Here is a 17,947-nt window from a genome sequence, read left to right on the forward strand (position 1 = left end):
TGCCTCCTGCTCTGAAGGGCACAGGAGATGCAGTCTACGTCTCTTTGAGAGAGCAGACTCCCATTCCACTTGGAGATGTATTGCTGTATAAAGAGTCTGGCATATGTGTTGGTCATGTTTTAGGGCTCAGTCTAACCTCCAGGTTAGACTTCCAGGGAGAAGTTGTTAAAGATTTTTTTTAATCTTTAAGAGATTCATGAACTACTCTGATGGTGGAGTTGACTTGACTGAGAATTTTGGAAAGTTGTTGCTTTTTTTAAAACCCTCTGTTTAGGTTTTTTGGAAGGTTTTCTAGAACCTCATGTGGTAAATCAAATATTAGCCTATGCAATCAGTATGTTTTGTTGTGATTCATAGACCCTATGATAAAGGAGTGATTCTGTTTTCTCCCACATTAAAAACTGCTTCAGCTAAAAGGTTGAACTTACTGTGTTGCTTAGCCGTAATACTGTGTCAGTCTTGTATCTCCTAGTATGCATTCACTGTCTAAATTAGTTGTTGTGAGGTTTTTAAATAGCAACATAAAATGGGAGGGGAACAGTCATGCAGTGAGCTGATCATGAAAGAAAAGAGTCATTTACCTTGGGGGTGAGCAATACACCTCAGTTTCACACTATTTTTGGTGAAACTGCTATTAGAATAGCAATCAAATTACGAGTAAAATGCAAGGCATTTGTTTTGGATGTTGTGAAAGTGAAAAGAAACTAAGACTTGAGGGAATAAAGTGTTTATTTTGAGCATACCATTTCAGTTGCTTTTCGATCTTTATTTTTTGACTAAGCTGTCTTAATGAAAGTCATATTTGCTTTTCACCATTGAGCTGGATTACAACCAAATCTGCAGGCTACCTCAGCATACATAACAAAAAGAAATGAAAAAAAAACCCAACACCCCAGAAGCATCTTATATTCTTAGTGCTTTTTTTAAAAAAGGAAGCACATTTTTGTATTCAAGAGATGGAGATATTCAGGTATTCTCCATCAAAAGATGGAGATGAAAATACAGGAGGTACTCAAAACTGGACGATGCCATGAGCAAACTGATCTGACCTGGAACTTGATCTAACTTTGAAGAAGGGGATGGACTAGGTGACCTCCAGAGGGCCCTTCTAGTCTGAATTATTCTGAATTATTCTGACTGGATGACTCAGATGCAGGTTCAATAAACGTGTTAATTGTTGCTCATACAAAGAGCTCTATCAATTGACCTAATTCGTAAGGCACCTCAGGGAACTGCAAATGCAGTATTGGTATGGGCTAAGCTAGTAGGATATGTCCTGTTTGTTATTAATATTGTTAAATGCTGATGCTACTGATACAAAAATAAAGAAAACGCTATGAAAACCAGAGGGATTAAAATCAGACTTAGCCCCAGTTCAGCAAAGTGTTCAGGGCAGCCTTGATGCTCATGTTTTAAAGTTTTGTTTAACAAGACATAAGCACGTGGGTGACTGCTGGTCTGAGCAGAAATAGCTCATAGGTTAGAAAGCTTTTTCTAGTCTATTATCCTCAACAAGATGTTTCTTATTCTTGCACAGTAACTATTAAATTTGCAGTTGAGATTCCATGTGCTCACAGTAGGTATTTAGTCTTTTTTGTTTTGTTAAAATAAAATGCTGATTGTGTTTTTAAGCAACAGTTCTAGTAGATATTCATCCTCCCATTGGGAATCATATAATTGCATCATTAATTTAAAAAAATGGACTCCTAAGTCCATTTTATGCTCAGGAAGTTGCTAATGGACAAAACAGGAGAGTTGCCTTGTAGACTATTTTAAGAACATTACCACGTTACTGAAACCAGCAAAAAAAACCCAACAAATTGTTCAAATCAAACTACTGCAGATGGAGTAAGAAAAATGTTTTGCTTCTTGTTGAAAAAAAGGATTTTGCAAGCACAAGCTGCTTTTTTTTTTACTGCATAGCTTACCAAAGCCTTCAAGCCATCATAACTGACCCACATAAACAAAGAGCTGTGAGAGAATTTTGTACCTTTCCTTGTGTTCCTGCTCTTGCTTGGTTTGTTATTTTGGAGGCTTACGATGTATTAGTGACATACTGAAACATCTTCTGTCACTATTCCAAGTTGCAACTACTCAATATATACAAATGTAATTCTGTGTACTCCCTAGCACTGTGTACAGCCTCAATATCCTACTTAACACCAGTCCAGTTGGTTTTAAAGTCTAAACGTTGAATAACCATTTTTTTAACTATTTTGTTCTGATAAGCAAAAGGGAACAATATTTTTGGACTGCAAAATCTTGCACTGGAACAAATGTCCTTGTTCTGATTTATTTTCCTGAATTTCTGAGGAGAACCTGGACTTTCTGAGGAGAACCATGGAGAAATTATGGAAAATAGTACACTTGTTCAAAACGCACTACAAAATGCAGTGCAGGACAGGGGACTAAGGCAGGGTAGGGAACTGGCAACACAAGTTAAGTTCAACACTCTGTTTAGCAGGTAGCAGTAAAGAGGAAGTATTCCCATTTATCAGAACACTGAATCTTAACATGGTAATGTCTATTTTATTTTCCTGGAGAGACAAAAAAGGGGAATGCAAAAATATCCAAGCAAACTCCAAATGCCGCCTTTGCAAAAATCCCCAGAAATAGTAGGCTATTTGTGAGCAAAAATATGTTTTATTAAATTTTTGGTAGTAGCTAGCTATTGCATGGTAACTGAAGGGCAAAATTTTATTTCACGTTTCTGGGAATCAGCCACAACTTTCAGATATTTTGCTTTTACTTTTAGTACGACTGTCATCTTGCTTGGAAACTGCAGCAGCAAACCCCAGAAGGCTTACTACAGCATAACTACTGACCCCCCGTATAGTTCAACATACGGCAAAGATAAATTTGCCCAAGTAGTTTACAATTTTATTATTTAACTCACTCCTACTTAATATTTATTTCTATAGATTGAGAAGCATTTGCTAGGGAAAAAGGGAAAAAGCTTGCAGAGCTCTGAGCTCGTAAGTGAAAAAGATTTTAGTTTTCCTTTGTACAAATACAGAACTTCAAATGGTACGGAAGCGAGCGAACCTGCAAGTAGTGTTGAGTTTCTTCATACAGCCTGCTCGGACAACTAGGTAACTTCAGCCTCAAAGCATTGAAGCCTTGGCTATCTAATGAACGACTAGGAGGGAGGAAGAGAGGTGGCTGTGATGCCCCAGCTGGGAATGCCCACGGGGGTGACCTGGTGTGTCCCTGGTAGCACAGCATCTGCCTCACACCCACAGAATAGACTTTGAGTCACCAGACTTTTTTGAAAATTGTGATATAAAACTGAAATTTATATAGATTCAAAAGATTCCTAGTGAAATAGGTAGGAGTCTTCTTGCTGAGTCATTTGGAATAGGATTTTTCTCCACAAATAGGTTTACTGAATGAGTTTGAGTGCAGCAGTTTCACACCCTGAAATGATTACCAATTTCCAATATCCAAAAGTGGCTTCATGATGACTTCTAATGCCCTGTTAACTTAGAGCAGGAGTTCTGCTCTTTCACCCGATAGGCATCAGTACACATTTGCTTGCTGGTGACAGGCAGAAAACAAAGGCAGTACCAGTTTGCAGCAGGAGCCTCTCCTAGCATACCTGGACCCAGCTTTATCCAGTCAAACCACTTTTTAATCCTAGTTCAGTACGCTAGTGGGGCAGAGACTGTGGGAAGCATGATTGTGCCTTTCTTTATTTGCTGGGCATTTAGACTGGGCAGTGTCAGCAGTTAATCAGTCTATTGGTGCATGTGACAGCTGTAGTTTTACGTTTGAGATTAAGAAAGTTACAGTATATTTGTATTTTTCTGAAGTAATGCTACTCTTCACTGTAAAGGAATTCTGTAAGATGAATATCAAAAATAACGTTAATGAGCTACTAAAGCTAAAATTACAGGAACTTATGAAATTGGTTAAACATAAAAACCATTAAACTGTGTATTGAAGCTTCACAGATATACTGCAGCTAATGAGCATTTCTGCTATTTAAATAAGCCCAAATTGAACACACATTACATGGATACATAATTAGTCATGGCAGTCAAACACACACAGGCTCACTTTTAAAGCTTTATTTGAGGAATCTTTTCCATTTGATTTGTTTTGTTAATTAAAATATTTTTTCTGTATTCACTTATATTTTAATATTGTTTTTGCAAGTGCTATAATTTGCTGCTGCTTTTCCATTTGTGTTTGTTTGCTCTGTGAATATAGCAAATTTGGAATATATATTCAGAACTGTCCTTTTGTTTGGTGTTATTTGTGTTAGCATCACTTGATAGCATCAGAATAATTCAATTGTATGTTGTCTTTCATCCAGAAGGATCTTTTCAAATTATATATAATGTCTCACCAGGATATGGAGGAGAGGCAGCACAGCCACAGGATTGTACTTTGAATTTTCAAGAGAAAAGCTATGTTAGTTTTAAACTTTAAAGCGTGTGAGGGTGCAGGGATTTAAAAGACACTCTTTTCTTTACCCTTGTCCCAAATCATGCACCAACAAAAACTTTAGGTATCTATTTTGCTTATTGTTCAGTGTCAAACAGCAACTCAGAGAACCAATAGTTGGGGTCACCTCCTTTCAAGCTCAGGTTTGGCTCTTAGACCCTCTCTCACCCTTTGCAGGGGCAGGGAAAGGACGTCCCTTTGTGAAGACCAAAGTTCTCCCCTTCTTTCTGCAGGTCGTCTAGGAGGTGGTCCCTTCAGCCTCACAGTTGCCCTGGGTACCAGATCCAAATTGTGAGGACGTTAGGAACTCTTATATAAGATGCTTTTAAATCATGCCCTTATTTTTACTTAACCTAAATCTTGGAGATTATAAAAAAGACAGAAGGAAATAGTTGCTGGATACCACGTCAACCTTGCCACCAGGGAAATGTTTTTTCCCAATTTTAAAAATACTGATCAGGCAGACAAATCCTCAGGCCCTGGGGAGATGTTTCAGGTGAAGGTATGTTGGGCATTCTTTGCACTCAGAAAGCTTTTGGTATAATTATGTCCAGACAGCTATTTTAGTGTAAAACAATCCAAAGATAGACTTGAGAAATGTAATAGATCCAGGATAATAGAGGTAATACCCTGTTTTTCCACAAGATGAAATAAGTAGTCAGAACTTCCAGGTTTACATAATTTCTTCCGAAAAACTACATCTCTGATAGTGTGTTGCCCTCTAACACCTTTACTGCAGTTCGGTCCTGTCTCAGAGAAACAGAAGTCATCTATTAAATCCCCGATACCAAATCCTGCAGCACAAAGTTTTCCTCTGGGTTTTTTCCAAACATGTCTTTACAAGCCTGTATGTATTTAGCTTGCGAGAACTGTCTAGACTACATGCTAAGATGGTACCACTGCATGCAATAAGTTATCCTATATATGACAAATATAAGATGATCAAAACCTTTCTTCAAGTACAGACAGTCTGAGACATAAAGAGAAAGTTAATGTATTGATTTATAAATATTACGGAAGCATTCTTAATAAAACTGCTATCAGCCATTATCAGCACTTTTCTTTTTAAAAAAAAGAAACAAAAAAAACCCCAAACCCAAACAAACAAACCAAAAAAGCTCATTTTCCAGACTGAAAAATGTCTCAGTCTGAAGGTTGTGTTTGGTGTGATCTTTCAGTAATTTAAATGTTTTTAAAGGAAACCGTTTCATAAGGTTTTGATTCTGTTACTACACAAATATTATTTTTGCTAAGTTAAGCCACAAGTATGTGAGGGGTGGGAGGGATTGTACAAGCAATAGGTCTTGAAGATAGATTAAATACTTCTGGTATGAAAACCTACTACAGTCTTTCAGCTTAAAACTGTCTTCTGTGATTCTGGCTTCTGAACCAGTTGCAAAAAAATACTTTGGATTCGAGTCCTCTGGATATATGTTTGTGTGTGCCAAGGGTGAGGAGGAGAGCGTAGGTGGGACAAGTAGGTGACAATGTTTGTGCCTGCTTTCTATTTTATTATTTTGCACCTGATTATACAGAGCCCCCACTTTGAAATGCACTTCTAATATATGATTTGGAGGTGCAGGGAGATGCAGAGCCTGGGAAGAAAATTCCATCATGATGATGTGCAAGAAAGATGCTTTTGAAGCCTGCTGTATACTCAAGCGTGCGCTGGGGCAATACTGTGACTTTGCCCTCGTATTGGAGAAATATTCTTGTCTTAAACTGGCAGGTTTCTCTTTTACATATATGACAGCACAACTACATCAGTTTAATTGACCTTGGCAATCTGCATCTGCTAGTGGTATGTCCCTGAGGGATGTTGCAATTCTAAGCTGCATTTTATTGCAGAATCTTCAGTTCCTGTAGACAAAGCTATATAGAAAACCCTCATTTTGATATATGCCATCAACATTTGCTAAAAATATTTATTGAAAATGTGATTCTTTTCATTAAGCTACTTTGAAGTGTCTTTGTGATTATAATAAAATAATTTAAAAATGCATAATAAAAATCATGTTAATATAGAGCAAGAATATTTTTTATGAGCATTTATGTGTATTTAATGCCATTTGTATAATGCCATGCAGTATAAAAAATTATTTTTTTATTTTCACATCTACATTATTTTTGAGGACAATAATTGTTCATGTGCAGAATGCCTATATATGCTGTTTACTAACATGAAAAAAATTAAGATATCTTAATGCATGCTCTAAAAAAATCAGAAATTGCAGTGAAAAAGATACAAAATGTGTTGTCTTCATGTAAGCATTTCATTTTGATTGTGTTTTTATGGTTTCATTCTTAATATATGTAACAAGTTTCAAAGCAAGCCTTACTTTCAGGATGTTCTGAGTTTAAATATTAAGTCAGGATGGGCTTGACTTTATTGAAATATATCTTTTTCAGAATTAAATTTCTTTAAAACGAACACACTTTGTCGAAGCCAGAGCTTTGATAGCATAACATTTCCTGGTGGGAAAATGTTCCATCTGAAAATTTTCAGTCAGGTTTAATAATGACCTGTCAAAAAGTAGCAGGGTATCATTTCTGTTGTGAGGGTTAATAGAAGTAAATTCTGGAGATCTAAATGAATTTCTAGAAATTGTATCAGAAAGATTCTTTTTTGGTTTTAAATGTCAAAAATTGTATGCTGCGTATTAAGTTGCACAAGAAAGTATATGGTAGGTTATTCAGGAGAAAAGCATGTTGATAGGGTAAGTGCAGTACAAAGCTATGGGTGGAGGGAAAGGGAGAAAATTTATTTTTCCTTTGTTAATATTGTTCATTAATGGGATTTTCAGAAGTGCTGGACTTTTTCCCTGGGAGATGAATAATGCCAGTGAGAATGACGTTGTGAATCCCAGCTTCTGGGATATGCAGTGTGTTCTCAGGGAGTGACTAGAAGAACATTAGCACCAATTATTTCTCGAGCCTGTGTCGAGTCAGTCACTTCTTGTGACACTTGTATGCGTTTATTTTGTACGCAAGTCTGGCTTTGCAGGCACACAGGAACTGGTTACTTTTCTGATAGTACCAAACTGCTGTTCCATATAATGTATGCTGTTTTTCTGTCTGAGTCCTGTCAGTAATTACATACCTCTGCTAGCTCAACAAAAACGTTTATGTATATAAAAGGACTTTTCATTTCTACTGTAAATTTACATTTAAGTAAGTGAAAGAACTTGGAACTGCTTTTCTAATTGTTATCAGTGTATATTTGACAGATTTTAGCAACAGTTTTTTCTTTCTTATTAACATATTTTTCGTTCACTTTAATTACAGTCAGAGAGGCCATGGCACCTATCAAGTTTAACAGATGGGGTCTTCCTGAAGTAGATCCAGAAACTATGCAGACAAGTGAACCCTGGGTTTTTGCAGGGGGTGACATTGGTGGTCTTGCTAACACTACAGTGGAATCAGTAAATGATGGAAAACAAGCTTCCTGGTACATGCACAGATACATACAGGTGATTTTTTTTAAAGTATTTTTCTCTTTCCCATTTCTGTCTGCTTTTAGATACTTTTAAAAATAATTTCATTGTGGTTTAGATTAAAGTTTTGAGAAATTAATACCTAGATTATCTGGTGATTTGAACGTTACAGATTGATTCAGCTTGGATCACATACTTGAGTTTGGGTAGTTGAACCCAGCTTTCTTATGTTATCTTAACGCTAAAATCCAAGCAACATTTTCTTGGCCCCAGCTCTGAATTCCACTCAAGGGTAGCAAGCATCCCTGCACAATACACAGTGCAAGTAGAAGTCCTAACTGGGTAATTGGGGAAAAGAAGCGAGCCCATCAGTATTAAAAAGTAAAATCTCCCAATAGTGCCTAAAGTAAAAATTAAATATTGCCAATGTTGTTACCTGGGGAAGACATTTTTAGTGTACTAACAGTTTACAGAGCACTCGGATTATCTACACTGGAGCCAAAGTTTGCTCTGGTGAGGCTTATAAACTGGACACAAGAGCCTGACAATAAACACTGAATGCACAGAGAAAAGTAATGCAAAGGAGAATTTACCTCAGAAATGTGAGTTTAAGGGGTACAGACTTGAAAAACCTGGTAACTGCATGTTCCTTTTTGGTGTTCCTTGCATGTTGCTGACTCAGCACCTCTGCCCTAATTTTTCTGGTAAAAGAAGGAGCACAAAGTCTAGAGGAGCTGCAGAGGAACCTTCAGAGACAGGAGACGCAGCCTGTGTGTGGAGAACCAGCTGACAAAGAGTGTGTTCATAGTGCAAGGAGCTTTTTAGAAACATGATACATGATTCATTCTCCCACAAAAAGAGATTTGAACAACTGAAGTTGGGACTGTAACAGCTCGATGTCTTTCTCCCCCACCCATCTGCTCAAAGCCTCTCTGATTGCATGTTTGTGCAATTTCATGCTGTTGGGTCTGATTTCACTTCCTAAAAATACTTCAACTGAAAGCTTGTTGTTAGAATCTGTGCATATTTTTTTCTCACTTGTTCTAAAGCACTGTTTGTGTCCTGCCTTCTTAGACCCTATGAAAATGCTGAGTGTGAAACATCTTTAATCCCTGACCTGCTTGCTTAATTTCTCAGTGCACAGTGAATTTGGGTAACTGTGATAGAGGGAGAGAGGGGTATCTCCTCCGTTTTGTCTCCTTCCTCTTTAACCTCTAGAAATACACACATCACTTAAAAACCCTCCTTTATCATGTTGCTTCCTCCTCAAATCTTGCTTTTTTTTTTTCCCCTCTGGAATGTATTTAATACTTTGGAAAAAATCTGAATAGTCATGGCTTGAGAATTAGAATTTTAAATCAAGCAGGCTTGTGATATTAGAGCATTTCCGTTACCCTTTGCAGGTTTCAAGGCAGCTTATTGAACCTTACAGTCTCACCAGGAAGCTAATGGGAAAGCCTTACAGCAATCTTCACAGGAAAGTTTCCAAATGTCAAGTGTCACCTTTCCAGCTGTTAGATGAATGGGTTGCCCAGGGGCATTTATTTGGATGTGCAGCCCTTGTAAAATCTGGTTGCTGTGGTGCACAGTGCTGTAATTTGGCAATTTACTTCACCAGTGTTTGGACCTTGTAGAAATTTTAGTGACTGGAGGAGAGTTCATTTTTTAAAGAAGTCGTTTAGAGAAGCACTGTATTACCCTGATGTTTATCGGGGTAGGTATGTGCATGTGTGCGTGCCTTTGTGCGCGTGTGTGTGCACGCATTCAATTCACAGCTCTGTATTCTGGAAACTTCCAATATCAAATCAAAAAACACCCTTACACACTACCTTATTTTCTCTCTAGTGTGAGATTCTAAGGCAAACAACCTTCCTGTGATCTGAGTGTCTGAATCGAGTCACATTTAATTTTAAATAAATACATTGATACCATGTCAGTTACAGGAATAGGTAGCCATTTCCAAAATCGCCAACTATCTCAGCACCAGGATCTATAAATAATGCAGTCAGCCTTTAGCAAAATAAAACTATTCCACAGCATTTCTCAACCAACCCAAGACCATGTCGAAGACAAACTCAAAAACACTGTCCCAACTACTTGCAGAATGCACTGTTTGAACGGCATGCTGCTTGTATCCCAACCTACTCCAGGCAAAAGGCTAAGCAAACAGATGGGCCTGATATGTGCCCTGAAACTCCAATCACTGCAAGCTCTGGCACATGGTCAAGTGAAGCATGAGATCCAGACTCAAGGACTCTCCAGCAGAAATGCCTTATGTTCGAAACTGGGAGTTATTTACGGAAGCTTCTTGGCTGCTCTTATGCTGGAAACTTTCCATCATTAATTGCCTAAATATCTCCTGCCTCTTAACATATTCCTCCCACTATATGAAGCATAGGTTCATCTCAGAAGTTGTTGCCTGCAGCTGTGTCAGGTTAGTTTCTATAAACATGACCAGTCAAAGCCTAACTAAGGATAGTTGTAGTAGAACCTGTTAGAAAATATAGTCAGTCTTCCTAGAACCGTTCTTTGCAAGTCATTAGAGATCCAGACAGAATCAGCCCAATTCATGCAACTGTCTACTATTCACAACATTTTTTCAGGATTCAACCTTTTTTGTTATTCCATGAATGATGTAAAAATTTCTGTAAAATAATCTTGGTGATTTATTTAGTTTGGGGATTGTAATGGCCCTCACTTTTGTCCAACAGTGACTTTATGATCTTGTGCAGAAGCAATATAGGCTGCTATTCTCTTCTATGCCTCTGTTACCATTCATTTCTTTTTGATCAGTGAATGGGATTTAGTAATATCATAGTTATATTCAGGGTAATTCACAATTGTTGCAGGACTAACTTCTAATTTTCTTTGCCTGCTTTCAGAGCAAAGACAGCTCTCGCATCGCGATTCTTCCAGTATTTTCTTCCTGGACCACTGCACCAGCCTTAATGCTTCACTCCTGCTCTATTCATACACTTACCTGTGGAGCGTTTTCCCGTATGTGGCAGTCAAGCTGCCATCATCTTCTCACTAAAATCCCTCTTAAAAAGTGACTTTTCCTCTCTGGTTCACAATAAGTTTTATTTAAATCTATTTTTTCTTTACTGTAATCTCCCCAGTGTGGAGAGTTTCTTTTATATTTTTCCTAGACTTAAATGTACATGATACACTTAAAGAATAGAGGGCTGGATCCCAACTGATATAAATTGCACTTCACTAAGACACTATTCAATATGAATTTTGAGCACATCACTGTGTTATTTTGAACAAGTATTGTATATTTGCTATTTTTTTCTTTATGCTGTCAAAAAATATATGGGCTTTGTATCTGAAGAGTATAGTTGTTGATTCTTTTATGAAGGTTGACCATTCTCATATATTCCTCGAGCATGCATGAATGTACTTTATTTCATAATCAATACCAGAGATGGGTGGTTCCCAGGAAGCTTGTCTTTGAAGCCGTTAGTTATGTTGTTTGCTGCTTTTCAGGATAACCAAAGGAAAAATTGAATGTCCCTTTGTTCAGCTAGAACAACATATGAAACACTAGCACGGAGACGAGTAACAAAGCACCATGTGCAAAAACGTGGACTAAATGCAAGTGCAGGAAACCTGGTATTTTAGTTGCTTAGCACTGAGTAAGCATCATGTCTGTTCCAGAAACAGAAAGCCAGGAAGGAGCTTAGAAAATCTCTGTCCAACTGGACAGAGCAACCTGCTCTAGTTGACCCTGCTTTGAGCAAGGGTGTTGGACTAGATAGTCCCCAGGCATCCCTTCCAACCACAACCATTCTGAGATTGTTTGAAATAACATAAACATATTTAACAAAGTTTAAACGTATTTAACAAAGTTGCATAATGGATCATTAGACAGAGGATAGAAGAAGCATGTGCAAGGGAGAAAAGATGTGTTTTAAGATCAGACTTAAAAATAGAGAAAGCAAGAGTGAGATGAAAGTATTCAGGAAAACTCTTCCGGGCAGTAGGATTTGTAGAGAAGGCTCTCTGTGAAAAATAACAGTAATACAACTACTCACTTTCACAGTCTATCTTTGTTAAAGGCCCGAAAATGGAGTTAGACCATATCGCTGTGGTTAAGAATTTTCTCCATCTAAAGAAAACGAATGTCACAAATTGTGTCAGGTCTAAAGCTGAGTTCCTGTCTCTCAGCCCTGCACTACAGGCTGTGCTGCTTTTGCCTCTAGGCATATCCTGGTTAGAGTAAGGTAGGGCCGCTGCATGCAACGTGCTGGGGGTTTTTCACCACCCTGTTCCAGTATCCAAAAAATTGCCTCAACTAGAACAATAAGTACCTGCAATGTTGTTAGCTCAGCTGGTTGGCATCAAATTAGAGGAAGAATGGGCCACACTTTTTGTCCTCTATTTTTAAAAATCAAGGGAAGAGTTATTATAAATAAACCCTTGCCTGCAGGCTTTCTTTTCCTGTTTGTTTGTGCAATGTCAGGGAAATCCTTCATTATAAAGATGATTTACTTTCAGGAAGCTATAAAACATTTTAGTTTGCCAAAAGTTTTGCTTTGTAGAAAACAACACATCAGGGCTTTGTAAATTTATTTCTTTTATAAGCATTGTGCTCAAAGGAAAAACCAGCAAAAAATAAATAGAGCAAAAAGGGAAGTGATAGGAAGGAGGGAGATAAATCTGCGAGGATGTATAGCCACTGGCTACTGAACCTTCAGCTGCATCCTGCCCCTGTGTGTTTTTAAAGACTTGGTTTATTCCACTGAAACCTTTTTTAATCTTCCCCCTGCCACCTCCACCTGGGTCACCTCATCATTAACAAACCATTAGGCACATCTTGCCGTGCTTGAGTGCATCTGGGTGGAATTGTTGGTGGTTTTGCTCTTTGTGAGGGAAGTTTGGCAGGAAGAATAGGCCTCTCTGCATGTGGTTTGGGAAGTGGCTTATGACCAGTTTGCATGGTGGTGTGCAGGAGGCAAGGCCTATTTTTGCATAGGTGTATTCAACCACCTGGTTCAAAAGTCTTTCACTGCTCTGGTAGATTTTTTTTTTTTTTGTCTTGTATAGGATTTATTTTCTGTTTTATCACAGAACGCTCCTTTGGGGTCTCTAGTTAAGAATCACTTTCAAGCAACACTCATTTTAGGTGAGAACAACTTTTAGAGATTAAATTGTCCTTCTTGGGAAAAGAAACAATACAATGTAACTTAAGCTGCATATTCAGCACTTTGGCTGTCTGTCTCTCTATCTATAGCAATCAATATTTACAGTTACACAAGCGATGAATAGTTCATGAGCAATCCACAGACTGAAATATATTCACAGAGAACATTTGAACAATTCTGGATAGCCAATGAATTAACAAATAACTGCTTTCAAAATGGAAAGTTAGGTTTATTATTCACATGTGCACATGGAGTGGAATTGGCCAAAAACCTTTCCATAAGTCTTTCTGTGCTGTCATTCTTACAGAATCAAAATCAAGGAGTTCAGTGTAAGAGTTCAGTATATCAGTGTTGATTTCAGCAGATTTCCCCACTTCCAAATATGCAGGAGACAAAAAGTGGTAACATTTTAAAAATGCTTTAATTTCAGTCGTGTGATCCAGAAAGTTCTGTTTTGGCATTGCAAACAACATTTTGCAGTTGAAATTTTAGTTAAGAAAGACTAAAAAAGTTAAAAAGATAAATCAAACCCAAAATAATCAAAAGACAATACTTCTTTTTTCTTTTTTTTTTTCTTTTTCTTGGATTTGTCAGTTAACAAAAGCTTTTGAGATGTCGATTGCCGGGCTGTTTGGTCTTCTAAGAACTCAGATTCCCCTGGTGTAGGAAAACAGCCCTGTGGAGTATGACACGGAGGAAGCAGTGAGCACTCAGGAGGGAGGAAATGGGGGATGTCTGGCTTTTTATAAAGTGTGGCTGCATCGGCTGCCAGCTAGGAGAGGTTGTGATACTGAAGGGAGTTTGATCCAAAGTGTCAGGGATCTTTAAAAATTAGCTTCTCTCAAAATGTCCACCATTAGGGACACATTCAGGTTCGCATCATTCAGGCTAGGACAATTTCATTACTTTCAGTGCTTTTAAGCCATCAGAAAATTTGGCCCCCAAATGTATCCTCTCTGTCCAAGGAATTGAAGATCTGGGGTCAGACACTGAGAAATGAATCCAGGCAATCCCAAAACAAAACAGACGTGAACTCTCAGGTTTTGAACCAGCCTAGGAAACAAAAGGCACTAAACCGAACAAAAAACCCTTCGTCCCATCCATGCTTATTAGTTTTCAGAGGTAAAAATGGGGTAAATAAGTTCCTTTAAAAAAAAAAACAACAACCCAAAAGGCAGCAATTTGTAAGTGGCTGAGGTTTTTATTCTGTTACAGAAAATCATCCCCACACCTCCAGCAGTGGTTCTTTTTGTCCTGCTGAAGAAATCTTCGTTTTAAGAATAGAAGAAACTGCTGTGATCTTATGCTGGGACTTATTAGGAACACAGACTGTGTAGGGCTTCTCTGTGTTAGAAATTCCTGCTTTATTTCTTTGTGATTTTATTGAGTCAACCATCTGAGTGAGCAAAGATTTTAATTTGACTTACCACAGCCTGATTAGGATGCTCTTCAGTATCCGTACATGGAAAAAGATTTTCTCTCTACAATTTTTACAGTATTAGATGCAACATTTACATTGAAAGCTTTTCAATGACTCTCCAGAGAAAAGGCTGTCTTTAAAATGAAAACAAAAGTGACTGTGGTGTCACAGCCATAAGGTGTATGATGTTCTTTGATCCCAAATCAGAGTCTAATTTTTGTCACCCTTAAAATATTCATATTAATACAATTAAATATTAAAGCAATAATAGTTTTGCATATATTGATATGTATCCCATTGCGTAGGCTAGATAAAATCTTTAAAAGGCGGGAAAAAAGGTGCAGGAGTTCAAAATACATTGAGTTAGGGCTAAGTGATCCTACACATGGATGCCTTGCCTCATTTTTCACAAGTCCCTACACTTTTTATAGATTGGCACCTGGGAAGAAAACTAGAAAGAGTCTGTCTCCCTGGTTTTGGGTTGGTTTTGGTTGGGTTTTTTTGTTTTTGTTTTTGTTTTTTTTTTAATCTCACTGCTGCTGGCTGCTGCAGGGAACAGAACTGGCTGTTCAGAATGACTGAACAAACTTTTGGACTGAACCAGGCTAGCAGTACAGGATGTAAAATAACTGTTTCATTATTATTCTTCAGTTATTTCCAGCGTGGCATAATATTTCAGCATGAATGCTATTTGGACAGAAGATGTTATATATGCAAATATTTGCATGTTTTGCAAGTCTGAACACATAATAGAATACTTAAACTTTGGGTTATTATATATGAATTATTGTCTTATCAGGGTTAATAATAAATTACATAAAAATGAATCAGCAAGAATTTCTGTGATTTTTGTTTGTTTTTTACAGTCCTTACATGGTGTTGCAGTTTCTACTGTTCCAGAACTACCACTCTTCTATACTTCTATCGACTTAGTAGACATCAGTGTAGAAATGGCTGGACTGACATTTCCAAATCCTTTTGGCCTTGCCAGTGCAACCCCTACTACTAGTTCTTCAATGATTCGAAGAGCTTTTGAAGCTGGATGGGGCTTTGCTGTCACTAAAACATTCTCCCTGGATAAGGTAAGGAAATATTTTAAGGTATATTTAGCATGTAACCATTTCTTCATATATTTGAAAAACTGGGAATGGCACTATTAAATCTAGCTAGCATAAAGTTAGCAGGGAAGGGTATGGTACACTGTGTAGGTCAACTAGTCTGGGAGGTTCCAACAGTGCAGTGTAAAGGTGACACAATTTCTGGTTTTGTTTGCTGTTACATTCTTCCCTTTTATTCCCCAGCTTCTTAATATTAGCCAAGTAGTAAGGGTAATAGTCCTTTTTTTAAATACTGCAGTGAAAATGTTTTCTGTGAGGATCAGAATGCAAAGGGAATGAGTAACAGCTTTATCACACAACTCAGGAAAGGCGGCTTCTGTGCCGAGGACTGCCAAGATAAGCCATTGAAATTGAGTTGTAGTTGCAATGTGATAATGTGGGTGTAAGTTTGAGGCTGGGTGGGTAGTGGAAGAGAAAGATGGAGGCAACATAAAACAAGCCTATGAAGGGAAGAATAGTTGTGCTGAAGGTTTGTAGTACAGTGACATAAACCTTCAGTAACATGTAGTGGAAGAGGAAGGAGTTAGAATTAAGTCTTGAAGGCTATGGCTCAGTGTCGCACCTAAAATAAAGCATTTTGTGTAGATTTAAAGTGTGTAATTGCTTCTTTGACCTGAGAATTGCATTCAGAATGGGTTTCCTGTTACTACATTCAAAATGCCAAGATGAGACTGAGCAAGAAGTTTAGACAGTGAAAGAAAACAACAGTTTTGATAAATGTATTGCAGAGAAAAGAAACAGGATTTGGGCTGGGATGTAGATACAGTTTGACTTGTGGAGAGAGGAAGAGGATCAAAGGTAAATCCTTGGGCATAGGCCTGCGTAACAGTGTGAATAATGGTAATGTGTTGTCAACCAGTGACAAACAGCAGCGTGGGCTGAAGAGAGCTTTTGAGATGAATTTGGAAACAAGGGGCTTTTATTCTTCATTCAGAGATGGGATGTAAAAGGGTACTGATGGATGGAGACCTTAGCAGAAGAGAAAAGGTGGATTTGTTACTGTGCCACCTCTACATGGGTAAGTACCATAAGTGAATTAACTATAGAGGGTGGCCCTCTAATATGAGGAAGGTCTAAGGACAAAGTGCTGTATTACTACAGCGTACTGTAAAATATGTCAGACTGGCTTCTGCTGTCACGTACACCTGAAGTAGCCCTAAGGAAGTAAGTGTTCCTCTAGATTGCAACGGAGATTCCAATCTATTTCACAGGGTTTCTTATTAAAACGCTTTTTAGGACATAAATGTCATTCAAGTATGTTTACAACTGACTTATGTGTATAACATACCATCAGCTGTAATTATTCGGTGCCTAGGCTAAAGGCAACTCATAGAAAGTACTGAGATTTATTTATTTATCAGTTTTATTGCTGGTATGCTCGCAGTCCTGCCAGACTGCATGTTGATTACTGTGTATCTCAAGAGCTAAACAGGCACTGGCTGAGTTCCAGCTTGGGTGGGAGTTAAGGAGGAAAGGCATGCATGTTGTAGGAAGTGATGTTGGTACTCCACTAAGCAGCAGACTCTGAGTCATTTCTCAAATGGCGACTGCAAAGTGTTTGACTGGATGCCATGCTCTGGAGGTGTGACTCGGATGGAGATCTTTCAAGTGAGAGGATTGCTAAAAGCAAGTACCTTAAGTGGTTATAAAATACAGGGTTTTTTTTTATATTTGTTGCAATAAGATGCAAAATATTGCAGGTAGTATTTATTTTAAAGAGAAGAAGTTCAGAAAAGTGTTTTGGATGAATTCTAGTCCAGTGATCATTATTTCTAGCTAAGCTTTCTTCTGAAGTTCAGTAGGAAGCAGTAGTCTTTCTCTGGTGCCTAAACTCTTGAATCATGTGTTGCTGTGTGCAGTAGGACTGTGTCCCACCAAGTACTACCTAGTTTTTCTACTATTGTATTCTTGCCAGTAGTGCATTTCCCACGGGCGTTAAGCCTTAGTATTTGTGACATGATTTGAGATGCTTGGCTGCGAGGTGCTGCTGAAATAAAATTGCTTTTATTTATAATAGTAGCATGGTAATTAATGCTACAAAAATAAGTATTTCAAATGGGAAGAAAAGCTCAATGAGTGTCCTGGTTTCGGCTAGGACAGAGTTAATTTTCTTCCTAGTAGCTGGTATAGTGCAGTGTTTTGGATTTAGTAGGAAAATAATGTTGATAACACACTGATGTTTTCAGTTGTTGCTAAGTTGTGGTTATACTAAGTCAAGGATTTTTCAGCTTCTCATGCCCAGCCAGCAAGAAGGCTGGAGGGGCACAAGAAGCTGGGAGGGGACTCAGCCAGGACAGCTGACCCAGACTGGCCAAAGGGATATTCCATACCATTTGGCATTATGCCCAGTATATAAACTGGGGGGAGTTGGCTGGGAGG

General features: G+C 38.1%; 1 protein-coding gene across 1 annotated transcript in view; it reads left to right on the forward strand.

Moving 5' to 3' along the window:
- Positions 1 to 17,947, forward strand: part of DPYD (dihydropyrimidine dehydrogenase) — a 361,479-nt gene that overhangs the window by 171,548 nt on the left and 171,984 nt on the right. The window contains exons 14-15 of the mRNA XM_050901009.1: positions 7,735 to 7,919; positions 15,317 to 15,532. Coding sequence (XP_050756966.1) covers positions 7,735 to 7,919; positions 15,317 to 15,532 — 401 coding nt within the window. The remainder of the gene's footprint in view (positions 1 to 7,734; positions 7,920 to 15,316; positions 15,533 to 17,947) is intronic.

This window comes from Gymnogyps californianus, chromosome 8 (assembly GCF_018139145.2).
Source record: "Gymnogyps californianus isolate 813 chromosome 8, ASM1813914v2, whole genome shotgun sequence".
In the NCBI taxonomy this organism is placed as follows: Eukaryota; Metazoa; Chordata; class Aves; order Accipitriformes; family Cathartidae; genus Gymnogyps; species Gymnogyps californianus.